Source organism: Malaclemys terrapin, chromosome 1 (assembly GCF_027887155.1).
Source record: "Malaclemys terrapin pileata isolate rMalTer1 chromosome 1, rMalTer1.hap1, whole genome shotgun sequence".
Classification (NCBI taxonomy): Eukaryota; Metazoa; Chordata; order Testudines; family Emydidae; genus Malaclemys; species Malaclemys terrapin.
In genome coordinates, this window is record NC_071505.1 from 147,964,519 (window position 1) to 147,990,357 (window position 25,839).

Here is a 25,839-nt window from a genome sequence, read left to right on the forward strand (position 1 = left end):
ATGATGTTTGAAGCATCAAGGGACGTATGACTCTTTAGCGCATCTGGAATGTAAATATCTTGCGACGCTGGCTACAACAGTGCCATGCGAAAGCCTGTTCTCACTTTCAGGTGACATTGTAAACAAGAAGCAGGCAGTATTATCTCCCGTAAACGTAAACAAACTTGTTTGTCTGAGCAATTGGCTGAACAAGAAGTAGAACTGAGCGGACTTGTAGGCTGTAAAGTTTTACATTGTTTTGTTTTTGAGTGCAGTTATGTAATTAAAAAAAAATCTACATTTGTAAGTTGGGAAGAGGCAGGGTGGGCTAGGGCCAGGTCACTCACTGCTGCCGGCACCAGGCCCCCCGCTAGTCCCCCAGGCCACCCTGGACCCCACGTCCTCCTGAAGCGCAGGGCCTGGTTTAGTTGCCCGGTCCATCCTATGGAGGGGACGGCTCTGCTTGGACCCTTCTGGGCACCACCAAAAATCATACAATCCTGGCACCCCTGGATCCCATCACAGTGCCTGATAACTAAGGCTACGATTTTGTCATGGATATTTTTAGTAAAGGTCAGGGACAGGTCACGGGCAAGAAACAAAACATCACGGAAGCTGTGACCTGTCTCTGACTTTTACTAAAACCATCCCTGACAAAATGGGGAGGGAGGAGGGTCCAGCACCCTGCCCCTCCCCTGCCTGCAGCAGCAGGGAGCTGCAGAGTCTCCATTGCCCTGTGGAGCAGGGCGGGGGGGTCAGGTTCCCAACCCCCACCAGTTGGGGAGCTGTAGGGGGCTCCTTCCAGCAGCTGCTGAGCAGCTCCGGGATCCTCTGCCTGCGCGGACGGAGACCAGCTGCTCTTGGCGGGTGAGCAACTGTAGGGGTGGGCCCTGGCAGCGGTGGCAGCTGGGGAGCTCATGGGTCCCTGCTGGAGGCCGGTCAGTTGCGGGGGTTGCCCGCGGAGACTGGGCTGCTGCAGGGGTCCCCCGCTGCTGGCTTCAGCAGATGTTCCTGAGCATTTTCAGCTCGTGTGAGCATGCTCAGTACACTCTAAGTAGCACATTCAGTCAGATGGCAGTTTTTCACACTACAGGGTGGCTGGTCAGCTGTGGGGGCCCCCAGTGTCACAGAGGTCGCTGGAAGTCACGGATTCCGTGACTTCTGCGACTTCCGTGACATAATCGTAGCCTTACTCATAACCTTTAATGTATTTACCCTCACAAAACCTCTTTGAAGTCAGGCTGGACTATTAAAAACCTAGAATGATATAAAATTAATATGGCACACATTGAATGGATTAAAAACTGGCTAACTGATAGTACTCTAAATGTAACTGTGAATGGGGAATCGTCATCGAGCAGGTCTGTTTCCAGTGGTGTCCCACAGGGATCAGTTCTTGGCCTTATGCTATTTAGCATTGTTATCAATGAGCTGGAAGAAAACATAAAATTACCACCGATAAAGTTTGCAGATGACACAAAACTTAAGGGTGTGATAAATAATGAAGAGGGCCAGTCACTGATTCAGAGTGAAGTGGATCACTTGGTAAACTGGGTCCAAGCAAACAATATTCATTTAAATTCGGGTAAATGTATCCGTCTAGGAACAAAGAACGTAAACCATTCTTACAGGATGGTGAACTCTGTCCTGGGAATCAGAGACTCTGAAAAAGATTTGGGGATGTAGGGGATAGTCATCTGAACATGAGCTCCTATTGTGGACAAAAAAGCTAATGCAATCCTGGGATGCATAAACAGGGGAATCTCGAGTAGGAGTAGAAAGATTATTTTACCTCTGTATTTGACACTAGAATACTCTGTACTGTTCTGGTGCCCACAATTCAGGAAAAATTGGAGAGAGTTCAGAGAAGAGCCACAAAAATGAGTAAAGGGTTAGAAAACCTGCCTTATAGTTAAGGTTAAGATTTTGTTAGAGGTATTTTTAGTAAAAGTCACAGACAGGTCATGGGCAAAATTTCATGGAAAATTCATGGAAGCCTGTGACCTCTCTGTGACTTTTACTAAAAATGCCCAGAAGGGGCTGGGAGGACTAACAGGGGAGCCCCACCGAGGGCTGACTGCCAGCCACTGCTGCAGCCCCACTGCTGCCAGTAAAGTAGCTGGGGGGGAGCGGCCGCTCCCCGACCGAGCACAAGTGGTGCCTTTTTAATTTTATTCACCCGGGAGCCTGGGTTCCAACTCACACCAGTGAAAAAAAAAAGGTGCCACCCCCCCATTGGTCTATCCAAACTCTCCCCTTCCCCACCCCCGCCACCTGAGTGACCCTTTAAAGAACTTTACTGACGCCTCCCTCCTTGCATCGGATTGTAACATGAAGCAGCAGCTGATTGGTCAGAAGGCCCCCAATATTATGATTTGATTGGCTGATACAGCACCGCCCCAGGACAGAACGGACTGTACCATGTGCTGGAGAGGGGGAAAGGGGTTAGCGGCACAGTATGCAATCTCCGGGGAATGGGCGCGGGGACGGGGTTGGGACATCCCCACCCTGCGGGTGCTTGGGGGTGCTCTGCTGGATGCATTAGTCTTCGTGGGGGGGGGGGGCAGCTGGGTCCCCTCTCGGGAGCTGCAGCCCGCCCCTCTCCCTCCCCCCCCCTCTCCCCCGAGACGGTACAGCCCGGCTCAGGGATCCCCTGCTCAGCGTGCGCTGCGCTGGGTCTGGCCCGTCAACTCCGAGTCCGCGCTGCCCCCGAGGCGATGCTGCTGCCCCCGCTGCAGAGATCTGGGGTCCCCACTGGGAGCCCCCCGCTGCTGGGATCTGGGGTCCCCCCGGCAGCACCCCCTCCCCACATGTCCCCGTCCCCCCCCAGGCCCTCTCCCGGCATGCGGGGTTCCAGCGCCCCGGGAGCTCCAGCCGCCCCCTTCCTTTCACGTGCGGCCCAGCCAGGCCTGATGTTCCACTCCTTGCCGCGGCATCGGTGTGAACTAGGCGCCACCCACTGCGGTGCTTTTACTGACGGGGCAGCACTCCGGGTCTTTGCCGGCACTTCGGCGGCAGGACCTTCACTCGCTTCGGGTGTCTTTGGCGTCACTGAAGCTTCATCGCCGAAATGCCACCGAAGACCTGCAGAGTGAGTGAAGGTCCCGCCGCCGAAGACCCAGAGCACTGCCCTGTCAGTAAAAGCGCCGCAGCGGGTGGCATCTTTTTTTTTTTCCGCTTCCCCTCTTCCCTCCACCTGGCTACGCCACTGGCTGCTGCTTCTGCGTTGGGGGCTGACTGCTGGTTGCTGCACCAGTCCTGCTGCTGCTCAAGGCCTGCTGCTGCAGGAGGAGGTCCATTAAAGACAGAATCTGAGATCTCTGTGACACAATCGTATCCTTACTTATAGTGACAGACTCAAAGCACTCAGTCTATTTAGCTTAACAAAGGGAACGTTAACGGGTGACTTGATCTCAGTCTATAGGTATCTACACAGGGAACAAATATTTAATAATGGGCTCTTCAATCTAGCAGACAAAGGTATACCGTGATCCAGTGCCTGGAAGCTGAAGCTAGATGAATTTAGACTGGAAATAAGGCATAGATCTTTAACAGTGACAGTAATTAACCATTGGAACAACTTACCAAGTGTCGTGGTGGATTCTCCATCACTGACCATTTTAAAATCAAGATTGGATGTTTTTCTAAAACATCTGCTGTAGGAATTATTTTGGGGAATTTCTATGGCCTGTGTTCTACAGGATGTCAGACTAGTGATCACAATGGTCCCTTCTGGCCTTGGCATCTATGATCCCATTTTACAAATGGGGAACTGATGCACAGAGAAATTCAGTGACTTGCCCGAGGTCATTCAGGAAATCTGTGGTAGAACAGGGAGCTGAACCTGAGACACCCAAGTTCCAAGCTAGAGTCCTAACCAAGGAACCATCTTCCTGTCTCATAGCACAAGGACAAGGGGTCACTCAATGAAATTAAAAGGGAGCAAACTAAAAACTGATAAAAGCAAATACACTTTTATAGAGTGCATCATGAACCTGTGGCAACCATTGCCTCTAGTTGTCATTGAGTCCAAGAGCTTAATAGTATTCAGAAAAGGATTGGACACTTGTAATAATAACAAGAATATTTGCAGTGACATTGGATAAGATAAAAATGTATAAGGCAAATAAACCTCATGCTTCAGGTCATAGGACAACTACTACCCATCTGGGCCTAAGAAGAAATGTCCCCCATGGGAAAGTTATTGCATAGTTATCCATTTATGGAATTTCTTCCTGTGATGCATCTGATACTGAACTACTAGTGGAGGCAGGATACTGAGCTACATGTGCTGGTGTAGTATTGCAGAGAGACACTGGGACCACTAGGCCATTGGTCTTATCCATGGTGAGTTCTCTGTTTCTGTTCAGGATTGAACTCTAGAGTGTATTCTCTCCAGGGCGCTGTCCAACTTACTTTTAAGGCTCGCACACAAGAAAGCTTCCACCCCTTCCCTTGGGAGATGATTTCACAGCCTAATAAGTCTCACTACCAGGAATAGATTCCTGGCAATCAGACTAGATCTTCTGCTCAGATTCACCCCATTCCTCGTTATATCCCCTTGCATCACTCTGAGCAGGTCCTTCCTTCTTGGAATTTCCACCCTCTGGAGTGGTGTCAGATTCTCACAAGCTCTCAGTCATTGGCTGGCTGAGCTGCACAGATAGATTGGTCATTTCCTTCTCATTTGCCCACCTATGAGATGCCAGTCTGGGCAATTTGGTTCAGTCTAAAATGTGCATGAACTTTGCAAAAAGCTATGACCCACTGTGAGCTGAAGGTGGGGCTGTTTTCAGTAACACTGCCTCTGTCTCTGTCTCTCACTTTGTATCCTGCAGGAAGAGCCAAAGAGCAAATCCAAAATCTGTGCCAATGTTTTCTGTGGAGCCGGGCGGGAGTGCGCAGTGACGGAGAAGGGGGAGCCCACCTGCCTCTGCATCGAGGTAGGGCATAGAGCAGCTTCCAGATGACCGGAGGTAGAGAGGAGATGGGGAGAGGGGACTTCTTGAGGTCTAAGGGATCCAGATAAAATACACTAGGGCTCAAGCACTAGCCAATATAGCTTCAATGGGAGTTGCTCTTAAGTAGTCCCAAACCAAGAGGGGCCCTTGAGTCTACAGCCCCTTTTCTTCTCAGCTCTCCCCTGCCAATTCCTCCTCCCCAGTCACACACACTCTGTCTGCCTCTGTCATCCACTCTGATACTCTCCTCCCGCACGCCCAGAACTGGCTCCTTTTTCTCCCCTCATGAGCCCCCAGTGCCCCGCCACAACCTGGTGCTCTCCTCTGGTGCATTGCAGCACAGATGCTGACCCACGCCAGGTAGTGCCAGTGTGGCTGAGCTGCCTATACCCTCGCCACTTACCCCGCAGCCCAGAGTGTCAGACTATGCAGGGGAGAGCTGGCTGGAGCACTCCTCATGTGGGGAGGGTGTGGCAGGGTGTCAGCGCACAGTTGGACTGGTGGAGGGAGGGGCACATACTCTCAGCAAGCCTGCTGTCAGCATAGCCAGTCTGCGTGAGTTAGAGAAACCAGCACTAAACACTTTTTTAAATAAAAAAATCTCTACAGGTATACTGAGATGGGCCTTGAAAGAAGGGACAGTTTTAGAGACATGGAATCTGCCCATTTTGCTGTTCTCTTCCCATTACAAAAAGCCATACATTCTTACACCAATGGAACACTGTTTTTTAAAGAACCCCGCCTATCCCCACCCCCTCAGCATTTGCAACCTGGATGCTGCTGCCCTGGGAACTGGAAAGTGAAAGGAGCTGTAAGCAAACTGACTGGGTTGATTACCTTTACCCAGGCTAAGAGAAACACAAAAAGGAAACCCCCAGCCCAAACGTTGGCAATGCCAAATTGGTTCTCAGCTGCGAGCCTGCCTTCAGTTCCGCAGCAGAAACCTTGAGATGGTGTCTGCAGCCCATGCAGATAGATCCACCCAAAGAAAGACTTACACATACACACACACACACAAAGTCACTCAGAGACACACAGGTTTGCACACACACACCCAGAAGTAGAGACAAACATAGCATAGATACTGAAGAACACAGAAATTAATCACTAGTAAATCTGCTTTCATTAAGTCACCTGTATGGTGGTAGTGCTGGGGAAACAAATGTTTGTGGATGTGGGATCCCCATTTTACAGACCACTCAGCTCCTGCACAAGATCTTTCAGGTTCTGGGTGGTTAGTATCTCTCAGTCCCTACTTGCACTGAGGAAGATGTGCACAGTGCCCACGAGCTGGGCTGAGAATGGGGCTTACACACTGCCTCCCTCCAGCCATCCTGGGACCAGAGGCGTTGGGCAAAGCTCTTCTCTTTCTGGCTCTTTTTCAGCAATGCAAACCTCATAAGAGGCCTGTGTGTGGCAGCAATGGTAAGACGTACCTGAACCACTGCGAGTTGCATCGTGATGCCTGCCTTACTGGCTCCAAGATCCAGGTGGACTATGATGGCCACTGTAAAGGTAAAGCCAGCCCTGAGAGCTTTGGACCTACTGTCACTCAAACAAGACCACCCTGGGAGGAGGTGCAATGGAGGAGAAAACAACCTTGTGCCTTCTGTTCCCTCACACAGATCACAGATGAGATCAAGGGGCACCCATAATATGGCTGCCAGCTGCCTCTTCCTTCCAACAACCAATACAATCAACATACCCTTTCCATCCACCTGTCGAGGAAGGTTCAGGTCCACTAAAGGTTCGGGAGAATTGGCCAGTTCCAAAAGCCCTTCCTCAATCCTTGCTCAAGCAGAACTCTCTGGGTGCCCCTGAGCTACAAGAAATCTGTGCCCATGACATCACTTCCACCAAATAGGGACAAGAGGGGTGCTGACCTTTCAAAGGACTCTCACTCTCTATGGTAACGCTGGTCTGTTAAAGGAGCAGCTCCAAAGAGTAATATGAGGGAATGTGCTAGGGAGCGCAGTCCAGAACTGCCTGATATCCTTCCTGCTGAGATAAGCCCCACCATCACCAAAGGTGCCCTGTTGCTAGGAGGTAACAGGGGTCTTCAGAGGCTGCAAACTCGCAGAGCTGAATCCCTCCCCTCTCACCGCCATTTGTTCCGCGCGAGGGAGAGTCTCATGTCACTCTGATACACAGTATCAGAATGTAAATGTGATACTGAAACCATTTTTTCCTGCTCATTAACGTCCTTTCCCATGTTTCCACTAACAGAGAGGAAGTCTGAGAATCCAGCCGCAAGCCCAGGTAAGAAACCATCTCCTCCCCCGCCACACCTGAGAGCTCTGAATTCCTCCCAGCATATGTGCATGGTGGAAGAATGGGCAGTTTGACAGGGAACTGCACAGCTCTAAGGTGGAATGAATAGAAAAACATGTCTGTTCCCAGAATGGGGACAGAATTTACCTGCAGACTTTCATATTACGGAGCCTGTGCCTGGCTAAGGGACAGGGAGATTGAGAGGTACATTGTAGTGGGCTGAGCATAGGACTGGGAACCAGGAGTTTTCACTTCTATTCCTAGCTCTAATACTGATTCCCTATGTGGCTTTGATCAAGACACTTTACTTTCTTGTGCCTCAGCTTCTCTGTTTGTAAAATGGGGGTGATAATAATACTAATGGTGGTAAAGCACTTTGAGGATCGATGCACTTACATAATTGCTAATAACAGTAATAGATTGTTGTTTATTTTCAGATTGAAGATAGGTTAAAAAAATAACTGGTCCCTCCTTACTCCACAGATGGGCTGCCTGGGTGTAGCATAGTGCAAGCTGCTGAATCTACTGACTGAAATATGATCTGACTGCTTTCTACTCCTGTTAGAAATGCAGAGCTCTGTGTTGGTGAGGAAATACCTTTTAATGGGATAACTTCTGCTGGTGAGCGAGACAAGCTTTTGAGCTTACACACAGCTCTCCTTCAGGTCTGAGAAAGGTACTCACAGGGTATGTCTACATAGCAAAAAAAGACCCGTGGCTGGCACATGCCAGCCGACTCAGGCTCGCAGGACTCGGGCTGCGGGGCTGTTTCATTGTAGAGTAGACTTCTGGGCTGCGGCTGTAGCCCGAACTCTGGGACCCTCCCACCCCACTTGGTCCTAGAGCCTGGACTCCACCCCAAGCTCAGAAATCCACACAGCAATGAAACAGTCCCTTAGCCCGAGCCTGAGTCGACTAGCATGGGCCAGCTGCGGGTTTTTCTTTGCTGTGTAGACATACCCACAGTGTCACAACTAAATACAAGGTGGAACAAATTGTTTAGCATAAGTAGTTAACACACATTTCAAAAAAGCTAGTGGTGAAGGTTTACCATCACCGCCAGGCTTTTTTTTCCTCCTTTCCCCCCTATGACTGGAGAGGTGTTAACTGGCCACTTCACCTTGAATGGTCCTTTGAAATATGTGTTAACTACTTACGCTAAAGTTGGGGTTCTCAAACTTCAATACACCGCAACCCCCTTTGGATAACAAAAATTATTACACGACCCCAGGAGGGGGGGACCAAAGTCTGAGCCCACCCAAGCCCCGCCTCTCCAAGGGGGGGGGGAGCCAAAGGGCTTCAGACACAGGCAGTGGGGCTCACGCTTTGGCCCTGGGTGGTAGGGCTTGGGCTTTGGCCCTGGGCCCCAGCAAGTCTAATGCCAACCCTGGCGACCCATTAAAATGGGGTTGCGACCCACTTTGGGGTCCCAACCCACAGTTTGAGAACCACTGTGCTAAACAATCTATTTCACCTTGTATTTAGCTATGACTCTGAGTACATTTCCCAGATCTGAGGGCAAGTCTACACTACAAAATTAAGTCAACCTAAATTATGTCGACATACAGCCACTGCAGTAATTGAATTGGTTTTACACGGCCACACTACGCTTCTTGTGTCAGCGGTGTGCGGCCTCACTAGGAGCGCATGCTCCGATTTAACTGTCAGCGTGGGGCATTGTGGGATGGCTTCTGAAAGGTAGCAACAGTCGATGTAAGCAACACAGTATCTACACTGACACTGCGTTGACCTAACTACATCGACCAAAGCATTATGTTTCTAGAGGAGGTAGAGTTATTAAGTCGCTGTAGTGGGAGAGTTACATCGATGGCAGCTGCCTTATGTCAACCTAACTGTAGTGTAGACCAGGCCTGAGTAAGGAAGAGCTCTGTGTAAGCTTGAAAGCTTGTCTCTCTCACCAACAGCAGTTGGTCCATTAACAGCTATTACCTCACCCAATTTATCAGAGCGGTAGCCATGTTAGTCTGAATCCGTAAAAAGCAACAGAGGGTCCTGTGGCACCTTTAAGACTAACAGAAGTATTGGAGCATAAGCTTTCGTGGGTGAATGCCCACTTCATCAGACGCAAGGCGTCTTGCGTCTCTTGCGTCTGATGAAGTGGGCATTCACCCACGAAAGCTTATGCTCCAATACTTCTGTTAGTCTTAAAGGTGCCACAGGACCCTCTGTTGCTCACCCAATTTGTCACTCTAATATCCTGAGACCAGCATGGCTACAACAACACTGCAAACAGAGCTCATACAGCCTTGGAAAGAGAGTTGGATTCTATTGAGGCTTGTGCAGAATTGTTAGCATCAGCAGAATTGTTAACAAAGTTCCCATTGCAGAATCTTTAGTGTGAGGGGTACAGAGGCAGACTGCTCAACTGCACTTTGATGGTCAGAGTTACTGGTGATGATGCACAAGATGAAAAGAACCCAGCTTGACTCTCAGAAACCAGGCTGAGTTGGTAGTGCTGATAGATAAAGCAGCCATCCTGTTCCCTGAGCACACTTGATGTGGAGTCATATACACAGTAAAACATGTAGTCCCATGTCCCATTTTTATGCAGACACTTTCCAAAGTATGCTTCAAGGATGGCTAGATTATTGTGCCACTAAAAGAGGGCAGCACTGTTTTGTGAATAGGGGACTGCACTGAGAGTCAGGAGACCTGGGTTCTCTTCCACCAACCTGCTGTGTGACTTTAGGGAAGTCTCTTAACCTCCCTGCACCCATTTCCCCTCCCACTCTTTGTTTTGTCTGTCTGTACTGTAAGCTCTTCAAAACATGGACTGTCTTTTACTATCAGGGGGTAGCCGTGTTAGTCTGTATCTACAAAAACAACAAGGAGTCTGGTGGCACCTTAAAGACTAACAGATTTATTTGGGCATAAGCTTTCGTGGGTAAAAACCTCACTGTTGCATCTGAAGAAGTGAGGTTTTTACCCACGAAAGCTTATGCCCAAATTATGCAACAGTGAGGTTTTTACCCACGAAAGCTTATGCCCAAATAAATCTGTTAGTCTTTAAGGTGCCACCAGACTCCTTGTTGTTTTTGTCTTTTACTATGTGTATATACAGTGCTTAATACAATAGGGTCTTGCTTTCAGTGAAGGCCTTTAGGAGCTGTCATAATACAAATAATAAATAATAATAATTAATAATCCTTATAAGACAGATAAATTCCTGAATACAAACCTAAGGCAAAGGACCTTCTCAGGGCGTGACAATCATATCATAATGACCAAGGAGTTCATAGCTGACCTTACAGAACCCCCAGCTACTGTCTCCCTGTCTGTCTGGTTATTAGAGGTTTTCTTTTCTGCCATAAGGACTAGATCCTTAGGGCCAGATCCTCAGCTGGGGCAAACTGTCATAGCACCTTTGACTTCAATGAAGATGTGACAATTTACACAAGTTGAGGGCCTGTCCCTAAGTTTTTGGGGTTTTTAAATAAAAGATTAGTTTCTGGCACATACAACTGCAGCCACCATGGGAGAGTAGTGGCTTAGCAAACAAACCCAGTTCCATCTCTGATGAGCACTAACTCTCTTCCTTTTTGTATGCAATGGTAGCCATGACAGACATAGTGGAGCAGCCTGGAGACCGAAATCTCCTCCCCCTGAGAGATAGGCCCCTCAAGTTCAGTGCTGAAGGACACTGGCAGAGGGTGTAGTAGGGGAAGTTTGCCCAGCTCAGGCTATCCCTATACTGTGGATGGAGATCTTTATTCTCTCCATGGCTGCCAATCTGGGGCCTTTCGCCAGTGCTAAATATGTTTGCTCTCCCCATGACAGCCAGGATGGTCAGCCTCCATCCTTCCTCAGGCTGGGCGTTCTTTCAACCCACTGGAGGATAACATTGTGTGTGATCAGAGAGGAGTCGGCTCTGGATCCATCTTTGACATCTTCCACATGCCGCATGACAAGAGGGAGAGGAAGTCACCAAAGCAAAGGGGATTGAGAGTATTAAGTCGTTACCATTCTCCTGCCTTTCCACTGGGTGTCACCCTCATCCCAAACATTGTTCACTATTCAGCACCTCCAGCTGGGTTTGGAGATTGCTGATCTCCAGTTCACACCCCTTCTGTGATAAAGGGAAACTCTGTCACTTGTAACCTGGTGTTCATTTTTCAATTGTTTCTTTATGTACTCTCAATTGTATTTCTTCTTCGCTCACCCTTTCTTTCCCTTCTTCCTGAGCAGTTGTCTGCTACCAGTCTGACAGGGACGAGCTCCGGCGCCGCATTATCCAATGGCTCGAGGCCGAGATCATCCCAGATGGCTGGTTCTCAAAGGGCAGCAACTACAGCGAAGTCCTGGACAAGTATTTCAAGGTAAAGAGGGCTGGGGCGGCCCTAGAGATGAGCTCTTGTTTCCTGCCCTACACTTTTATGCAGAGCTGCTGTCACTCTGCAGTGACATGCCTAGTGGCTATAGTAACTGAAGCCCCTGCAGTGTGATTAGGGCCAGAGTGTCTGGGACGGTTCTTATGTAATATAAAGAGTGACCAAGTACCGGTGCGGGGCTGCCTGCAGCAGCACCTCCCTCCCCCACCACACAGGCTGCTGCCCCCCTCCCCAAGCCTGTCCCTCTTATCCCTCAGTTGAGGTACAGGAGCGTCTTTTAAACTATGTAATGCATTAGGGGGCGGGTGGGTCCTGAATGTTGCGTGTTTGTGTCAATGTTACAAAGTGTTACAAGGGGTGGGTGGGTCTTGAAAATCACCAAAAAATGTGTTACGTAATTTATGGGCAGCCCCACAGGAGCCAGAGCAGCTGAGAGGCAGCAAGAAGCTGGTGCCTCCTCCCACCTGAGGAGGGCTCCTGGCTCCAGCTGGCAGACATGCCCTGGAGATTCAGAGGAGGGGCGGATGAAAGACCTGAGTCGGGGGGAAGAAGGGGACAGATCTCTTGGGGTAGGTGGGGCTGGGGAACTGCAGAGGGAAAACTGAGGAAAAAGGAGAAGAAGATGTAAGTGCTGAGCCTTCAGAGACAAGAAACCCAGAAGGGAGGCACAGGGAAGGATGCACAAGGAAGAGGCTGGGGATGGAGGGGGGGTTGGAGGTGGTCCTAGCCTTTTGCCCCAATTCAGATTGGGGTGGGAGGCATGTGGGGGCTTTTCCTTGGGAGCCCAATCTCAAAGGATAAAGCCTCTGATGCAGCAGAGACTCGGCTCAAATCCCCAGCCGCGAAGAGAGAGAATAACCTCTCATGCTTCCCAGCCTTTTCATTCAGCACCTTCCTTGCAGTCAGTAAATTCCCCTTTCCCCCTCTCCTTTCCTTGTGTAACTGGCAGATTACACACTCCCTGCTTGCTTCTGCCACCCTCAGCACATCTCTCCCTCCCCATCCTGATGTGGCCCAGAGCCTGTGGGGAGTTGGGGACCAGGTGGTTTAAATAAGGAGGTGTTGACAATGAGAGATTAATGGTGCCTGACAGAAATTAGCTCTGAAATTTGCCATGGCAATGGGACCCCTGGTGGGACCCGAGAAGCCAGCCTCTTTGCCCCCCTCCCCACCCTCCCTCCAAGCTCTCGGCTTTTATAGCCATTAACACTGGTGCCTTTTATGGGAACCCTCTAGTGATTCACTGCCTCAGGCTCGCCCATGGGCACCTGCCATCGCCCCAAATGATGGGGTGACCTGCAGAGTAGAGCTACGCAATCCCTCCCCCGCACAGACACACTGTCCCCAGCTCCTTCCTCACAGGCTGTGATGTATTATCCAGAGCCAGCCATGTGCTCAGTCCGCTGATGTCAGCACTCTGATGAGCACTCCCCCTGCTATGAGCCTAATGAAAACCGTGTCTGCAGCGCACAGGCAAACCAGCTCCTACTGGCTAGATTGAGCATCTCACTGTTTCCCCTTTCCTTTGTCCGCTGATTCCAGCTTCAGGCTGGGGAATACTCCTGTGACAAAGCCATAGCCTTACTCAGCACGAAAGCAAAAGCTAACACCCCTCCCCTCCAGTTTATCCTGGGCATTTAATGGCATCCACCAGGTAATGTCCATTCCCCAGGGGCTTTACAGTATTTTGGGATGAAATTCAGTCCGTGTGAGAACTGGGGACTAACAAGGCTGATATGAGTCAGGCATAATGAATGGTGGCAGAGATTGTGCAAATATTCCTCCATAGCTTGACAAATGCATCTCAACCCTGACCTGTAGGAATTCTACTGTAGCCATGGGTACCTCACCCAGTATTGGCCAATGCCCCTCACTCCTACCCTGCAGCCCCTCCTCCCCCAGGCTATTCCAGTCCTGGGCTCCCCACACAGCTTTGCCAATGCCCCTCACTGCTGCTCTGCAGTTGTTCTTCCTCCCCGCCCCCTGCTCTCCCAGTATTGGGTTCTCCAAACAGCTTGGCCAATGCACCTTAATCCTGACCTGCAGCATCACCTATTCATCCACTGTGGATACTGCAACCCATTTTTGTTCAATTCGGTAGCAGGGACTATAGGAGGAAACTAGTTTCCTCTTCTCTTTGAATAGTGGTCAGCAGTTAGGGGGCTAAGCCATTTCCCTTATGAGATTCTGTCTTGTGAGATGCATTAATGTGACTCAAGTATGGGACATGAGCCACCAAAGCCGAGACCTTCAAAGGGATTTGTGTCAAGTGCTATTAGGCCTCTTGATCGCATACAGGGACTCAGGGCAGCAGAGGGATATGCAGTGCTGGACAAAGCAGACTTCACTGAACCTGATTCTGTGGAAACTGGCCCTCCTTGTAAACAATGTTGTGGGACATGGGGTGTTCAGAGCCCATGGAGCTAGAGACCCATTAGCAGGACAGTTATGCACTGGCTGCAGAGAGGATAATAATTTTCCCTGCCCTACCACTTTTCATCCGTGGTCTCAAAGCAACCTACAGGAACTGATGAATGGAGCCTCAGGACACCAGAGGGAACTAAGACACAAGGAGTGGAAGTGTCTTGACCCAGCCACACAGCAAAATTTCTCCAGCACCTTTTATAGCATGCAATAAACAAGATTCTTTTCTCCCACCTCTGCATTGCAACCGCCTAAGTTAGAAAGGGACACAGCAGCTACTGAAAAGTGCACTGCAACACTACGCACCAGTTTAGGATAGGAAGTGAAAAGGAATCCTGCATCTATGTGAAACTGCAGAAGGAATTTATGAAGGTAGAATGTAATTACTCTCCTTGGAATTTAGCTAGGACACTGTGGCTAAACACTCCGCTCTTGAATGACATGAGACCTTCATGGCCAAATGTGGCTACTGTGAAAATATCTGTTCTTTTTCTTTAAATCTATAGCTGGAAGACAGGCATACAGGGGCTGAGGATGGTTCTAGGCAGAGGCTCTGCAGTGAAGCAGAGAGAGACAGAGCAGCTTGAGGGATAATACTCGTTTCCTTATTCTAATGAAGTCTCTTGTTCAGAGTTAGCAGAAATTGACTCTTCCTGTGATTCTTTGCCATTAGCACATGACAGTCAAGACCCTGGTTTTACACCTGTCTGAAAGTTTGCACCAACCCAGCACCTCTAAAACATAATTGGCCCATTTCATGCCAGAAAATTTATGGAAGCTAAGGGCCACCTGGAACAAAGGGAGGAAATTATGTGATCATGCTGCGGCCATAAAACAAGCAGCCAGAGGTGAAAAAATCAGTGCGAACTAGTGGCCAGTGCAGAGGAGTGGGAATCAGGACTCCTGCATTCTCATTCCAGCTCTAACACCAACTCTCTGGGTGGTATAGATAAGTCACTTCCTATCTATAAGCCTCGGTTTCCTGCAGAATGGGGGGGAATGATATCTGCCCCACAAAAGAGTTGGGGTTTGAAGATGCAAAATGCTACACAGCACTAAAGTATTCGCAAATAGAGCTGGGTGAAAATTTTTGGACCTTTAGTTTATTTGATGAAAATTGCAGTTTGGGATGACCAAAACTATTCAGAAATTTGACCCAAATAGTTTCAGCCATTGACAAAATGGCCAGAGGAAGAGGAAGAGATGGTGCTGCAGCTGCTGGCACTTCCCCCTTCTTTTCTTCTCTCCCTTTCCATCCCCCCTCCCCCCCCATAACCTTTAGCCCAGTGAGAAGGGCACTTACTTGGGATGTGGGAATCCTGGCTGTAGAGCAGACTTGAAAGGGCTTTGTCAATTCACCGGAAATTCCCAACCATTTCCGATTCTGTTCAGCACACACCAAACTTTGTTTTTCCAATTTATTGGCATTGCCACTGAGCTAAAGAATCGGTCATTCACCCAGCTCCATTTGCAAGTGTGTGTGGAAAATGGAAAGGAGTGGGAACAGGACAGTGCCTCAGCCCTCTCGTGTCCATCTTCTCACCCCTACAGAGCTTTGATGGTGGGGATTCTCGCCTGGACTCCAATGAGTTCCTGAAGTTTGTGGAACAGAATGAAACTGCTATTAACATCACCACCTATGTGGACCAAGAGACCAACAAGCTTCTCAGGTAACCTGGGGCAGGGAGGCAAGCGGGAGGGGCAGCAGACGTGAAGGGAGAGCTAGCTGCCAATCATTAGTCAAACAACCATTGGGAAGTGACACTCAAAATGGCAAGAGAATTCACACCAACCTCAAGTATCAGAGGGATAGCCGTGTTAGTCTGTATCCACAAAAACAATGAGGAATCGGGTGGCACCTTAAAGACTAACAGATTTATTTGAGCATAAGCTTTCGTGGGTAAAAAACCCACTTCTTCAGATGCATGGAGTGAAAATTACAGATACAGGCATAGATATACTGGCACATGAAGAGAAGGGAGTTACCTTACAAGTGGAGAACCAGTGTTGACAAGGCCAATTCAGTAAGGGTAGATGTGGTCCACTCTCAATAATTGATGAGGAGGTGTCAATACCAAGAGAGGGAAAATTGCTTTTGTAGTGAGCCAGCCACTCCCAGTCCCTATTCAAGCCCAAATTAATGGTGTTAAGTTTGCAAATGAATTGTACCTCTGCAGTTTCTCTTTGAAGTCTGTTTTTGAAGTTTTTTTGTTGCAGGATGGCTACTTTTAAATCTGTTATTGAATGTCCAGGGAGATTAAAGTTTTCTTCTACTGACTTCAACCTCAGTATCTTGCAAATCCAGTCCTCCTTGCTTTCCAAAATGCCTGAAATAAAACAAAAATCACATCAGGATTAACCTGACCTGAAATTTTTTCAACTTTTCGATTCACTAAAAATTGAGAAAAAAATGTGTTTTTGGTTTGACTCAAAAGGAAACACTGTTTTTGATTTTTCAGACTTGCCAGCTAAATGAAAAGTCCATTCCGGGTCCATCTCTCCCCGGGGGGCGGGGGGAAGGCAGAAGTTCACAGTGATGCCTCCGTTCTGCAGTAAAACTAACAATAAAATAGCATTGATAAGGCTGAGCTGGAGATTTGCTTCTGCTACTAACTTGTTCAGAATAACTCCCCAGCAAAGCAGCAGTCGGAGCCCGTTTCTCCTTTGCTGTATGTGGTAGATTCTGTTACAACAGTCACTTCGCTGGCTTGGCCCCGAGCTCTAGCGCTTACTGCCCTGCGCTTACTTGTCCAGATCCCTGCACCAGGAAGAGCAGGGGCCGTAGCAGAGGCAGCACCCTGAGCCCCAGGCCCTTTGTATCTGTTTCCTTTCAGAGGACTCTGTGTGGACGCCCTCATTGAGCTGTCTGATGAGAATGCCGACTGGAAACTCAGCTTCAATGAGTTCCTCAAGTGCCTCAACCCGTCCTTCAACCCACCAGAGAAAAGTATGATCTTCTCCCCTGCACCGGGGTCAGACGGGGGCTCCAGAAAGCGGGGAGAGAATAGAAGGGCTTAGAGCCAGACACAGGAGGCAGGCACCCTAAAGCTCATCTAATACACCTCACTCCTGCCCTGCTATTCCAGTGCTGGGCTCCCCACACAGCTCTGCCAATGCACCTCAGTCCTGCCCTGCAGCCTCCCCTTATATTAGGGTGTATGGGACGTGGGTTTCAGAAAGGCAGGTCAATGGGGAATGTATGTTTGGGTGATCAAGTAAGGGGTTCAGCAGTGGGGAGATGAGTCATGTGAGGAGGGTGCGTGTCTGAACGATTGAGGCAGCCGGGCACTGGGCAGGTCTCAGTCCAGAGAAAAGCCTTGCCTTGCTCTGGCTTTCAATTACCAGATACCCTCCCTGACCATCTTCCTGTAGCTCATCAGCCTTCTGAACCCAATTTAGATTTGCAACTTACATGGAAACGGCTCAGCATTCTAAGGGTTAAACATCATTTAGCAGCTGATCTAATTGTCTCACTGGGGAGTGTGCTCCCCAGTAGGCCAGGAGGGTCTGGGTTCATGTCCTACACAAAGGCTTAGTCTCAGTGGTGATGATACAGTGCAGGCCATGGTGATACTGCTGGTGGAACAGTAAACTGAACTCCCTCGTGCCCCTTCCAGTGGAAAGTCAGACATCCCACAAGCACACCCTGAAAATGCTGTCCATGGTGCTCTGCGACAGAAGATGGGGCTTCAAGTCCCAGGGTGGGTGGGAGTGACGAATAGAGGCTGTGGCGGACCCTGCTGTATTAACTCACAAGTGCTTTGGGGAGACTTGAGGAAACAAAGAACTCCCAGAATCCAATTGCCTGTATCTGCCCTGTACATCAAAGCCAATTCCCCTTGTTCTTGCTTCTTCTAGAATGTGCCCTTGAAGATGAAACATATGAGGATGGAGCTGAGACCCAAGTGGAGTGCAACCGCTGTGTCTGTGCCTGTGGGAACTGGGTGTGCACTGCCATGACCTGTGAGGGTAGGTACAACCTGCAAAGGGCTGGGGCAAGTAGGAAGTTACAGAAGAAGTTTTGTCTTCTGGTTTTTGCAAGGCACTGGGTTTCTGGGCCTGTGACTTCTATTCCCAGCTCTTCCTCGCAATCACTGTAAGACCTTGAGCAAGTCACTTCGCTCTATGTGCCTCAGTGTCCCCAGCTTCTGTAAAATAGGGATTATGATCCTGTTCTACTCCAGAGAGAGGTTAGGAGACTTAATTCATGACTGTTAGAGAAGTGCCTTGAGAGCCTTCAAATAAAAGCTCTTAAAGAAGGAAAAATAATTATTATTTGTATGAAGAGAAGTATTCTTTATAATGAAACTTGACCGATCATCCATCTCTTGTCCCTTGGGGGTGTCTCCTCACATCAGTTTCAAGCTCTGACAGCAGTGCTACAGATGGGGAAGCCCTAGTGGGTTTCTTAATTGGGCGCCTTACATCAGGAGGATCAACTCATCTCACACAGTTCATTGCGTATTTGGAAGCCAATTGGTCCCCCTGTGTAAGACTTTGGGAAATGCTTTATTCTCTTGATAAACAGCTGGCCCACCCTCACAGCGCTGCTCTGCATTCTTCTGGCCTCCCTGCTTCTTATGAAGGGCCATTGCATGGAAACAGCACCTCTGTTTCTTAACACATTACCTCTTAAGAGTGTCGGTAGCATGGTAGCTCCCACTGAGAGAGACGCCAGCACCGTGAACAGATGTGGAGATAGTAAAACAGTGACAAGTGTTAACAGAATTACTTCAAAAATTCATTTGGTGATACACAGTAGAGGCCTCTGAATTGATTCACCCCAGTGAACAGTTTCCTTTTGCCCCTAGTAACAGGAATTCCTGATTCAGAGAACATGCTGTTTTAATCCTGATGCTGTTGCCTAGGGAGTTGTGGATCCCATTATGCTATTAGGCAGGCCCACGGGGTTGGGTGGCTGGGAGAGAGACTGTACCTGCTGCCTGCCCAGTGCTAGCATCAGAGGTGGCTGCAAGACACCCTGCATGGCCATCTAGCATGGGTCGTTGAAGTGGAGGGAGAAAACAAGTAGCATGCAATGGGCTAACAATTCTCGCCCTTTCTGCCTGTGTCATAGCTATGGCGGGACCAAAGGCTGCTGTCAGAGGAGTAAGCAGACCAAAGTGGCATGAGAGTCAGGCAGATCTGAATATCAATAAATGAGCAAAAGGCATCTCCATTAAGTGGAATTAAATATCCTTGGGCTTCAGTATGTTCCCTGAGAGAGGTCCTAAATAAGCAGATGTGCCAATTAAATGGAGTGCGTCGTGCGTATTTCTATCTGCCCAAGATTTGTTTAGCCAGTGAAGGTGTCACAAGTAACCACTGGCTTTCTTTTTCAATAATAAGCAGGGAGGGCAGAACCTAGTTCATTTCTGATGTATTTATCTTTTACTCTTGGGGGAGTTGCATGGATGCACGCCTCATGTACCCCAGGCTGAGACAGACTCCTCCCGCTTTCCTGACAGCAAAGAAGGAGGGGCCAGAACTCACCAGCTCTCATTTCTCCAGGCAAAGCAAGCCCCAGTGAGCCTGAGATCTGTTGTGGCATGACACAGGCTGAACCCACCCTGGCTCTCTCCTGGCCTCCCACCTCCGTATCACCGTCTAAGAGCTGTCCTAACACCTGAGATGGCTCTAAACTTCACTTGTGTTTGCAGGGAAGAATCAGAAGGTGCCTGTAGGGGGACAGCAACCCGAGGAGGAGCTGACTGAGGAGGAGCTGGCCAGATACGTTCAAGAACTGCAAAAGCATCAGGTTAGGATGGAATCTCTTTGTCCAGAATCTGTGTGGAAATTTCTCCTTGCTTGAGACCTCCTTCCTCTGCATCTCAGATATTTCCTGGCAAAGAAGGGGAGTGCACTGGCTTGTGGGAGGGGGAACTCCCTGTCTCCCTTTGGGATGATCTCTCCACAGCAGGGGTGAGGCACATTCGATGGAGGTAGTTTGAGGGGTGAGGGTGGAATGCCGGGCCTGCCGCTGCCTGTGTTGTACTGTCCTATAGAGAAACAGAAGCCTTCAGTCTGCTGGCACCTCTCACCAGCACTAATGTGGAACCGCAGGGCCTCAATCTAATGCTCTCTCTCTGCAGGAGACGGCTGAGAAGACCAAGCGAATGAGCACCAAAGAGATGTAAGGGACCTCCTCACTGGAGGAGCCCAGGGGACAGGCCAGATCCGCTGCCCTGTCCTTCAGCGCTGAGCTCAATATGCACAAGTGTTTGCTACAGTCGCCCAGTCACAGATATTTACGTTGTTTAGCAATGAGGCTTTTGTTTTGTTATTAAAAAAGGAAGCAGAGGAGGGGAGCACAGTCCACCTGGTTGGGGGAGTCACTGCTGGAGACTAGTGAGAACAGGAGGGAATTACAGCAGCCTCCAGGATACCCCTCACAGAGGACATCTTCTCTGCAGTCCAGGGCAAGGGTCCATTAAGGCAATGAGCAGGGAATTCTGTGCCAAAAGGAAAATCTGGGGAAGGGGGAGGTAAGTGCTGGGGGGGGCTGAGGGGGGGAGGTTAACCTCCTGGGAATCTTCCAATTTCTAGGGTTTAGCATGCACCCGCCTTGGCAGCAGGAACATTCTGTAAGGGAACGTTCTGTGGCTGAGCATACATCCTGTGGGGCACAATCAGCCAGGGATGTGGCCTCGGGTCACCATCTTCTTGTCTTCCCTGTGCCTTTCTGCCTTCCCCCAACCTCCTTCTGTCCTTTCCCGATCCTCCCTGTCCACCTGGCACTGTCCTTCCCCCTCCAGCTTCCATGGGCCTCACCTCAGGCATCTCCCCTTGGGTTAATTGACTTTACTTGACTCCTGGAGTTCCTAGTGAGCTGCCCAGCCTGCTCCTCCCTGCCTGCAGCCAGCCAATCCCTAGCAACTTCTACAATGCCTGGCGGGCTCCAAAGTCACACTATTCCCTTTGACATCTTCCTAGCCCCCTATCTCTCCAGTCCCCTCACAAAGGTGCTACATTACAATATTTTCTCTTATCACACTCGCATCCTTTTTTGTTTTACAACTTTATTTTCTAGGGTAGCCACTGAGCTTTTGTATTTTTAGGCAGTAGCTTTAGATATTTTGCTATTGAAAGTGCTGCAATTCCTGTGCACGGTTTGCATTTGCCTGGATCCAGCACATGCAATCAGCACAACAGCTTCTGAGCCCAAAGCTTCAGGGCACTTCTCAGCTTAGTGCTGCAGTGTCCCTCACAGAGGAGAGAGACAGGATTCAGTATAGTAAATATAAAGGGGATTCTTTATTGGGGCTACTGGACACAGACAGACCCTGTGGTTCTTTCTCTGGCTCTCTAGTTTGCAGACTATCCCATCCTGTGCTGCCAGGTTTTACTGCACGAGGTCTCCCTAAATCACTTGAATGCCTGGAAGGAAGTGCAGGCTACACTAAACAAGGGACAGAGGGACTGGCCAATATTTAGTTTGCTATCTAGCTAGCCCTTTTAATACAGTATATCTGTCAGCTGCAGCCTGCGATGTGAGTGATCATCTCTCTCCCTCTGTCCAATTTGAGGGTAAATCAGCCAGATTGTCTTTGGCCTGTATTCTGAGGTTCCACCTGAATTGGGTTAAGATCAGGGACCTGCGCCCGTCCCCATGTGGCAGCCTGCCACGCCTGTGTGTTCAGATCAGTCCATATCTGACCGTTGTAGCTTCTCTTTCAGGATCATTTTCTTTTGGCCACTTTTTTTTTCTCTGAGCACTGGGCCTATTTACAACTGTGATATTCTTTGAGGGAATGGTCTTTTGTCAGCTACCCCATCCCCTCAAGCCCAATGGGTTCTCCTGTTATATTCAACTTTACTTCATATACACACACATACATTCCCATTTCCCTGTTCCAGTCATGCCTTGATGCACATTCCCAGTCGTTCTGCTTAGGCTGAGGCAAGATGATTCTGGCTTCAGCCTTCTCCCTTTGAATAAGCTGAACGATCACCTCATGTCCTGCACTCCCTAGTGATTACTCAAGCAAACCTCCCATTGGCCTCAGTTAGAGTTAGTTCTGCTTGAGGCAAGGTTAGCAAGGCTGCGCTGTAGCCTTCCCTTTATTCAAAGCGCTTTCCAGGCAGAGAAGGGGAAGAGCGAGTTAGTGTAGGGAAAAAAGAAAGCTTGGACTCTGGTACAGTTATCAGCTAGTCTCTTGTACTGTTGTCTTGGTCTTGATGTTGCCACTGTCTCTTCATACTGTGGATTTCAGAGAGACAGGGCTAGACTCTGATCTCAGTTACACCTGTGTAACTCTAAGGTATCTCCATTGACTTCAGTGCAGTTACTCCAGATTTACACCAGTGGGAGATCAGAATCTGCCCACAGTGCTTCGAGGCTTTGGAGTAATACGCCAGTGAGCTGATTCTGTGCTCATGTTGGTGTAAATCAGGAGCAATGTCATTGGCATTACACCAGGTTTACACTGGAGTAGGTGAGAGGTGAATTAGTCCCTAGAACTCAGGGGGACCCAGTTTGAGGAGGAAAACAATGCTACTTGGGGAATTCAGAGTGAAATGATTTTTGTTCCCTCTCCCTCATTAGTGGTATCAGAGGAATTGGTTGGTGAGATGGGAGTGCCCGATGGACATGCCCCCTATTCTTCCCACCTACTCTACAAATGGATGTATGGAGCACATTGGGTCTGGAGTCACTTGCACACTGTATTAATTCTTTGCCTTAGTCTGAAATAGTGAAAGTAGCTCATACTTCCCACCTCCTTTCCTGCCACCTTCCCCAGCTGAGACCACTTGCCCCATTAAAGTGCCTTAGGGAAAATGCAACAATATGCCTTAAAAAGCAAACATTTTCATCAGTGGGAAGAACAGCTTATTTTCCAACCAGTAAGATCTCAAAGTAGGAAGGGTCAGCTGAGGAGCCAAGTATGTGCAGTGGGGGGGACGTCAAACTGGATAAAGGCATTATGCAGTTTTCAGAGTTTTATGCAACATGGCCTATGATAATCCTCCAATGTACTGTAGGTGTGTAGGCTGTGGAGACTACAGGTCCCAGCATGCAATGCAGTTAGGCTGCTCAGGTCAACGTGGAATATTGCATGCTGTGATCTGTAGTCTCAACAGCGTGACCCTAATGAAACAGTAGCCATAATCTGCTCCGGTTTATGCAAAATATGTGGTGCCCCTTGACAAGCCACAAGAGTGACCCTTGGTGAGGCAAAGTCTGGGTATGTAAGATTTCACTGCCACACAGATCAAAGCAGGACAACTGAGGCATAGTTAATTGCCCTCTGTAGAGACAGGGCTGCCTCCTACAGAACCTTTTCATTTCCTTTCTTTTCCCCTAAGAAGAAAAATATCATTTAAGATGTAACGTGTTGAAAACATCGCTAGTTTCAAGGGCTATTGTACCCAAATGATGCATGAACATCTCTCAAGTCAAAGGCTGTGGCCCCAGTATGTTATATAAGAAACAGCCCTACCCAGGCTGAGTGGTAGAAGACCATATTACACAACAGGCTTTTCTATCTCTAACTCCTAGGGTGTGATCTGGCCAGTGAGTCAGGAAAATGCTGAGCTCCAAAAAAAGTTCTCTGGGATAGTCGCTGTAGAGTCTGCAAGGGGCAGGAAAGGCATTTTTTACAAAAGCCAACACAAATTAACCCCTTCTCTCTCTATTTCCCTTGTGTATGTGTGTGAAATGTATCAGTATTCTGTAGGTTTCATTAGTGAACTTATTTTACTTGGGTTTGTATTTTTTGTGGGGAGGGAGTTGGATATAACTGCCAAATAAACAAAACAAAATCATAATGTTTCCTTTGTTCCTTATTTTTTTTATAAGACCAAAGTAGAATCAGCTTTAGGATTTCTGAGCTCCCTCTACAGTCCTCACAATCGCTCTAACTTTCTCAGCAATAAAAATAAGAGTGTTCATTATTTGTGCTTACAGACCGTAACTGCTTTCCTACAAGGCTCAAAGCACTTTACAAGGTGGGTCACTATCATTATCCTCATGTTATAAATGGGGAAGCTGAGGCATAGAAAGAGGAAGGGATTTGCCCATAGTCATGCAGAGTCAGGGAGAGAGAAGGGAACAGAACCTAGAAGTCCTGTGTCCCAGTCACATGCTCTAGTCATTAGTCGCTGCTGCTGTTGCTGCCTCCCAACCTGCTCCATGCCCCCTTCCCAATCTGCTCGTTCAGTTACTCATGCAATGTAGTCAAAAAAGGAGGCCAGCAAATTTCTCACCAGAATGTGTCTGTACGGTACCAACTATGATGGGGCCCAGCCAGGATGTGACCACAAGATACATATTTAGTAATAATCCAAGGGCCTCCCTTCTCCGTGCGCTGTGGGTGGATGGGTCGGGCAGAACGAACACCTGGCCAAACGGTGCATGATTTTTAATCCTGGCGCTGACATCGATTCACTGTTGTGTTTGGAGGACAGTACAAAAGACTCCATGCCACTACTGAACGTTCAGTAGCTCTTTGTGGGTACCACACGTACCACAGCTACGTGACCTTGAGCAAGTCACTGCATCGTTCTGTGCGGGGGGTGAGAAAAGTACCCTACATGCGGGTTGGCGGGATCAGTGAATGCATATTATTCTCTCCCCCCTTCTCCACTTCGTAGTAGTTCTTCCGGACCTGATACGGATCTTTACAATGAGGCATAGCTAGCAGAGTGCACATATCAGGCCCAACCACCCCATATAACACTTGTAACTGTCCCGCACAGCAGGGTCCCCACTAGTCACAGGCTTCATAGCTCCTAAAGCAGGCTCTGACCTGTAGGGGTTTGCATCCATTCTGTGTCTTGTGCATTGAGGTACTGTTGTGAAACTACAGGCATCGTTGGTGCCTGCTGCTTGCGACGGCAGGTTTGGAGTCGGCGCCTCGTCCTTTTAGTGTTGTCAGCTGCAGGGAGTATTAGAAAGAATCCACAGCAGGAACACAGGATGGAAAATCATGTGGCAAAGCCACTTTCCAGCCCGTCATCCCAAAGCTATTGCTCCAAAACTCAGCCAAGCTGGGGCAGTTTGTGTACTTGGTAGGAAAAGTCTCAATGTGCATGAACTCTGTATTTCCTCCAGCTGCCAAGGCCACGCCTCCTTCCAGACCAGCGGTGCCCGTTTTTGTCTGTACTGCCCTTTTATGCCACAGCCAGTGCCTGCTCGCTGCGTTTCTATCACCAGGGCCCGTGTCCTGTCATAAAATGAGGTGAATCTATCCCTTGACTTATTATGCCACTGTGCTTCACCTTCACTTTTCCCTGTTGATGTCACTTACCATCATCCTGCCAGCTCTCCCAGTGTGTTTAAGTCCCTCTGGAATGTCACATGATCCGCTATAGTTTTTACCAGGTGAAGCTACATTGTGCGAGTAACAAACATCACCAGCTCAATGGCCAGCCCCCCCTCCAAATGATTAAAAAATGTACTATAGATAACACATATTCAACCCCCTTCCACTCCATGGAGCAACTCAATTCATGTCTTTCTTTACTGTCACCTAACCAACTGGTCATTTACAGAAGTTGTTCCTTACCCAGCAGTTATGCAGGTCCCTTAATACCCACTTACGAGGGACCTTATCAAAAGCTTCATGAAAACTCAGGTAAATTATGTCTAGTTGGTCACTTTTATCTATATTATTAACATTTTACAAATGCAAAAATACCCATGGGCTCAAGGGGCGCAATAATCACAGATGCCAGGCTGGTTTGATTCTATCAAACTATACTTACCAAAGTGTTTAACTACTCTTTACAGCTGTTCCCCTCATATGGAGGGGAGGCTTGAGGTATGTAATTCCTGGGATCCTGCTTGGATCATTTTTAATAATAATTCCATTTAATAACCTTCCCCCCCCCCCCAGTTTGACAGACTATTAAGG

At 48.7% G+C, this 25,839-nt stretch overlaps 2 protein-coding genes across 3 annotated transcripts in view; one reads left to right on the top strand and one right to left on the bottom strand.

Annotated features, from left to right (window-relative positions):
- The window catches only part of FSTL1 (follistatin like 1), a 78,469-nt gene extending 54,717 nt beyond the window's left edge, over window positions 1-23,752 (top strand). Inside the window, exons 3-11 of the mRNA XM_054043095.1 lie at window positions 4,818-4,922; window positions 6,326-6,455; window positions 7,167-7,199; window positions 11,418-11,548; window positions 15,536-15,654; window positions 16,819-16,931; window positions 17,843-17,953; window positions 19,645-19,742; window positions 20,077-23,752. Of these exons, the coding sequence (XP_053899070.1) occupies window positions 4,818-4,922; window positions 6,326-6,455; window positions 7,167-7,199; window positions 11,418-11,548; window positions 15,536-15,654; window positions 16,819-16,931; window positions 17,843-17,953; window positions 19,645-19,742; window positions 20,077-20,121 (885 nt within the window). The 3' untranslated portion in view covers window positions 20,122-23,752. The remainder of the gene's footprint in view (window positions 1-4,817; window positions 4,923-6,325; window positions 6,456-7,166; window positions 7,200-11,417; window positions 11,549-15,535; window positions 15,655-16,818; window positions 16,932-17,842; window positions 17,954-19,644; window positions 19,743-20,076) is intronic.
- Window positions 15,735-25,839, bottom strand: part of LOC128844939 (uncharacterized) — a 102,869-nt gene continuing 92,764 nt past the window's right edge. For both annotated transcript variants that reach the window (XM_054043107.1, XM_054043117.1), the window contains exon 4: window positions 15,735-16,311. In XM_054043107.1, coding sequence (XP_053899082.1) covers window positions 15,902-16,311 — 410 coding nt within the window. In that variant the 3' untranslated portion in view covers window positions 15,735-15,901. The remainder of the gene's footprint in view (window positions 16,312-25,839) is intronic.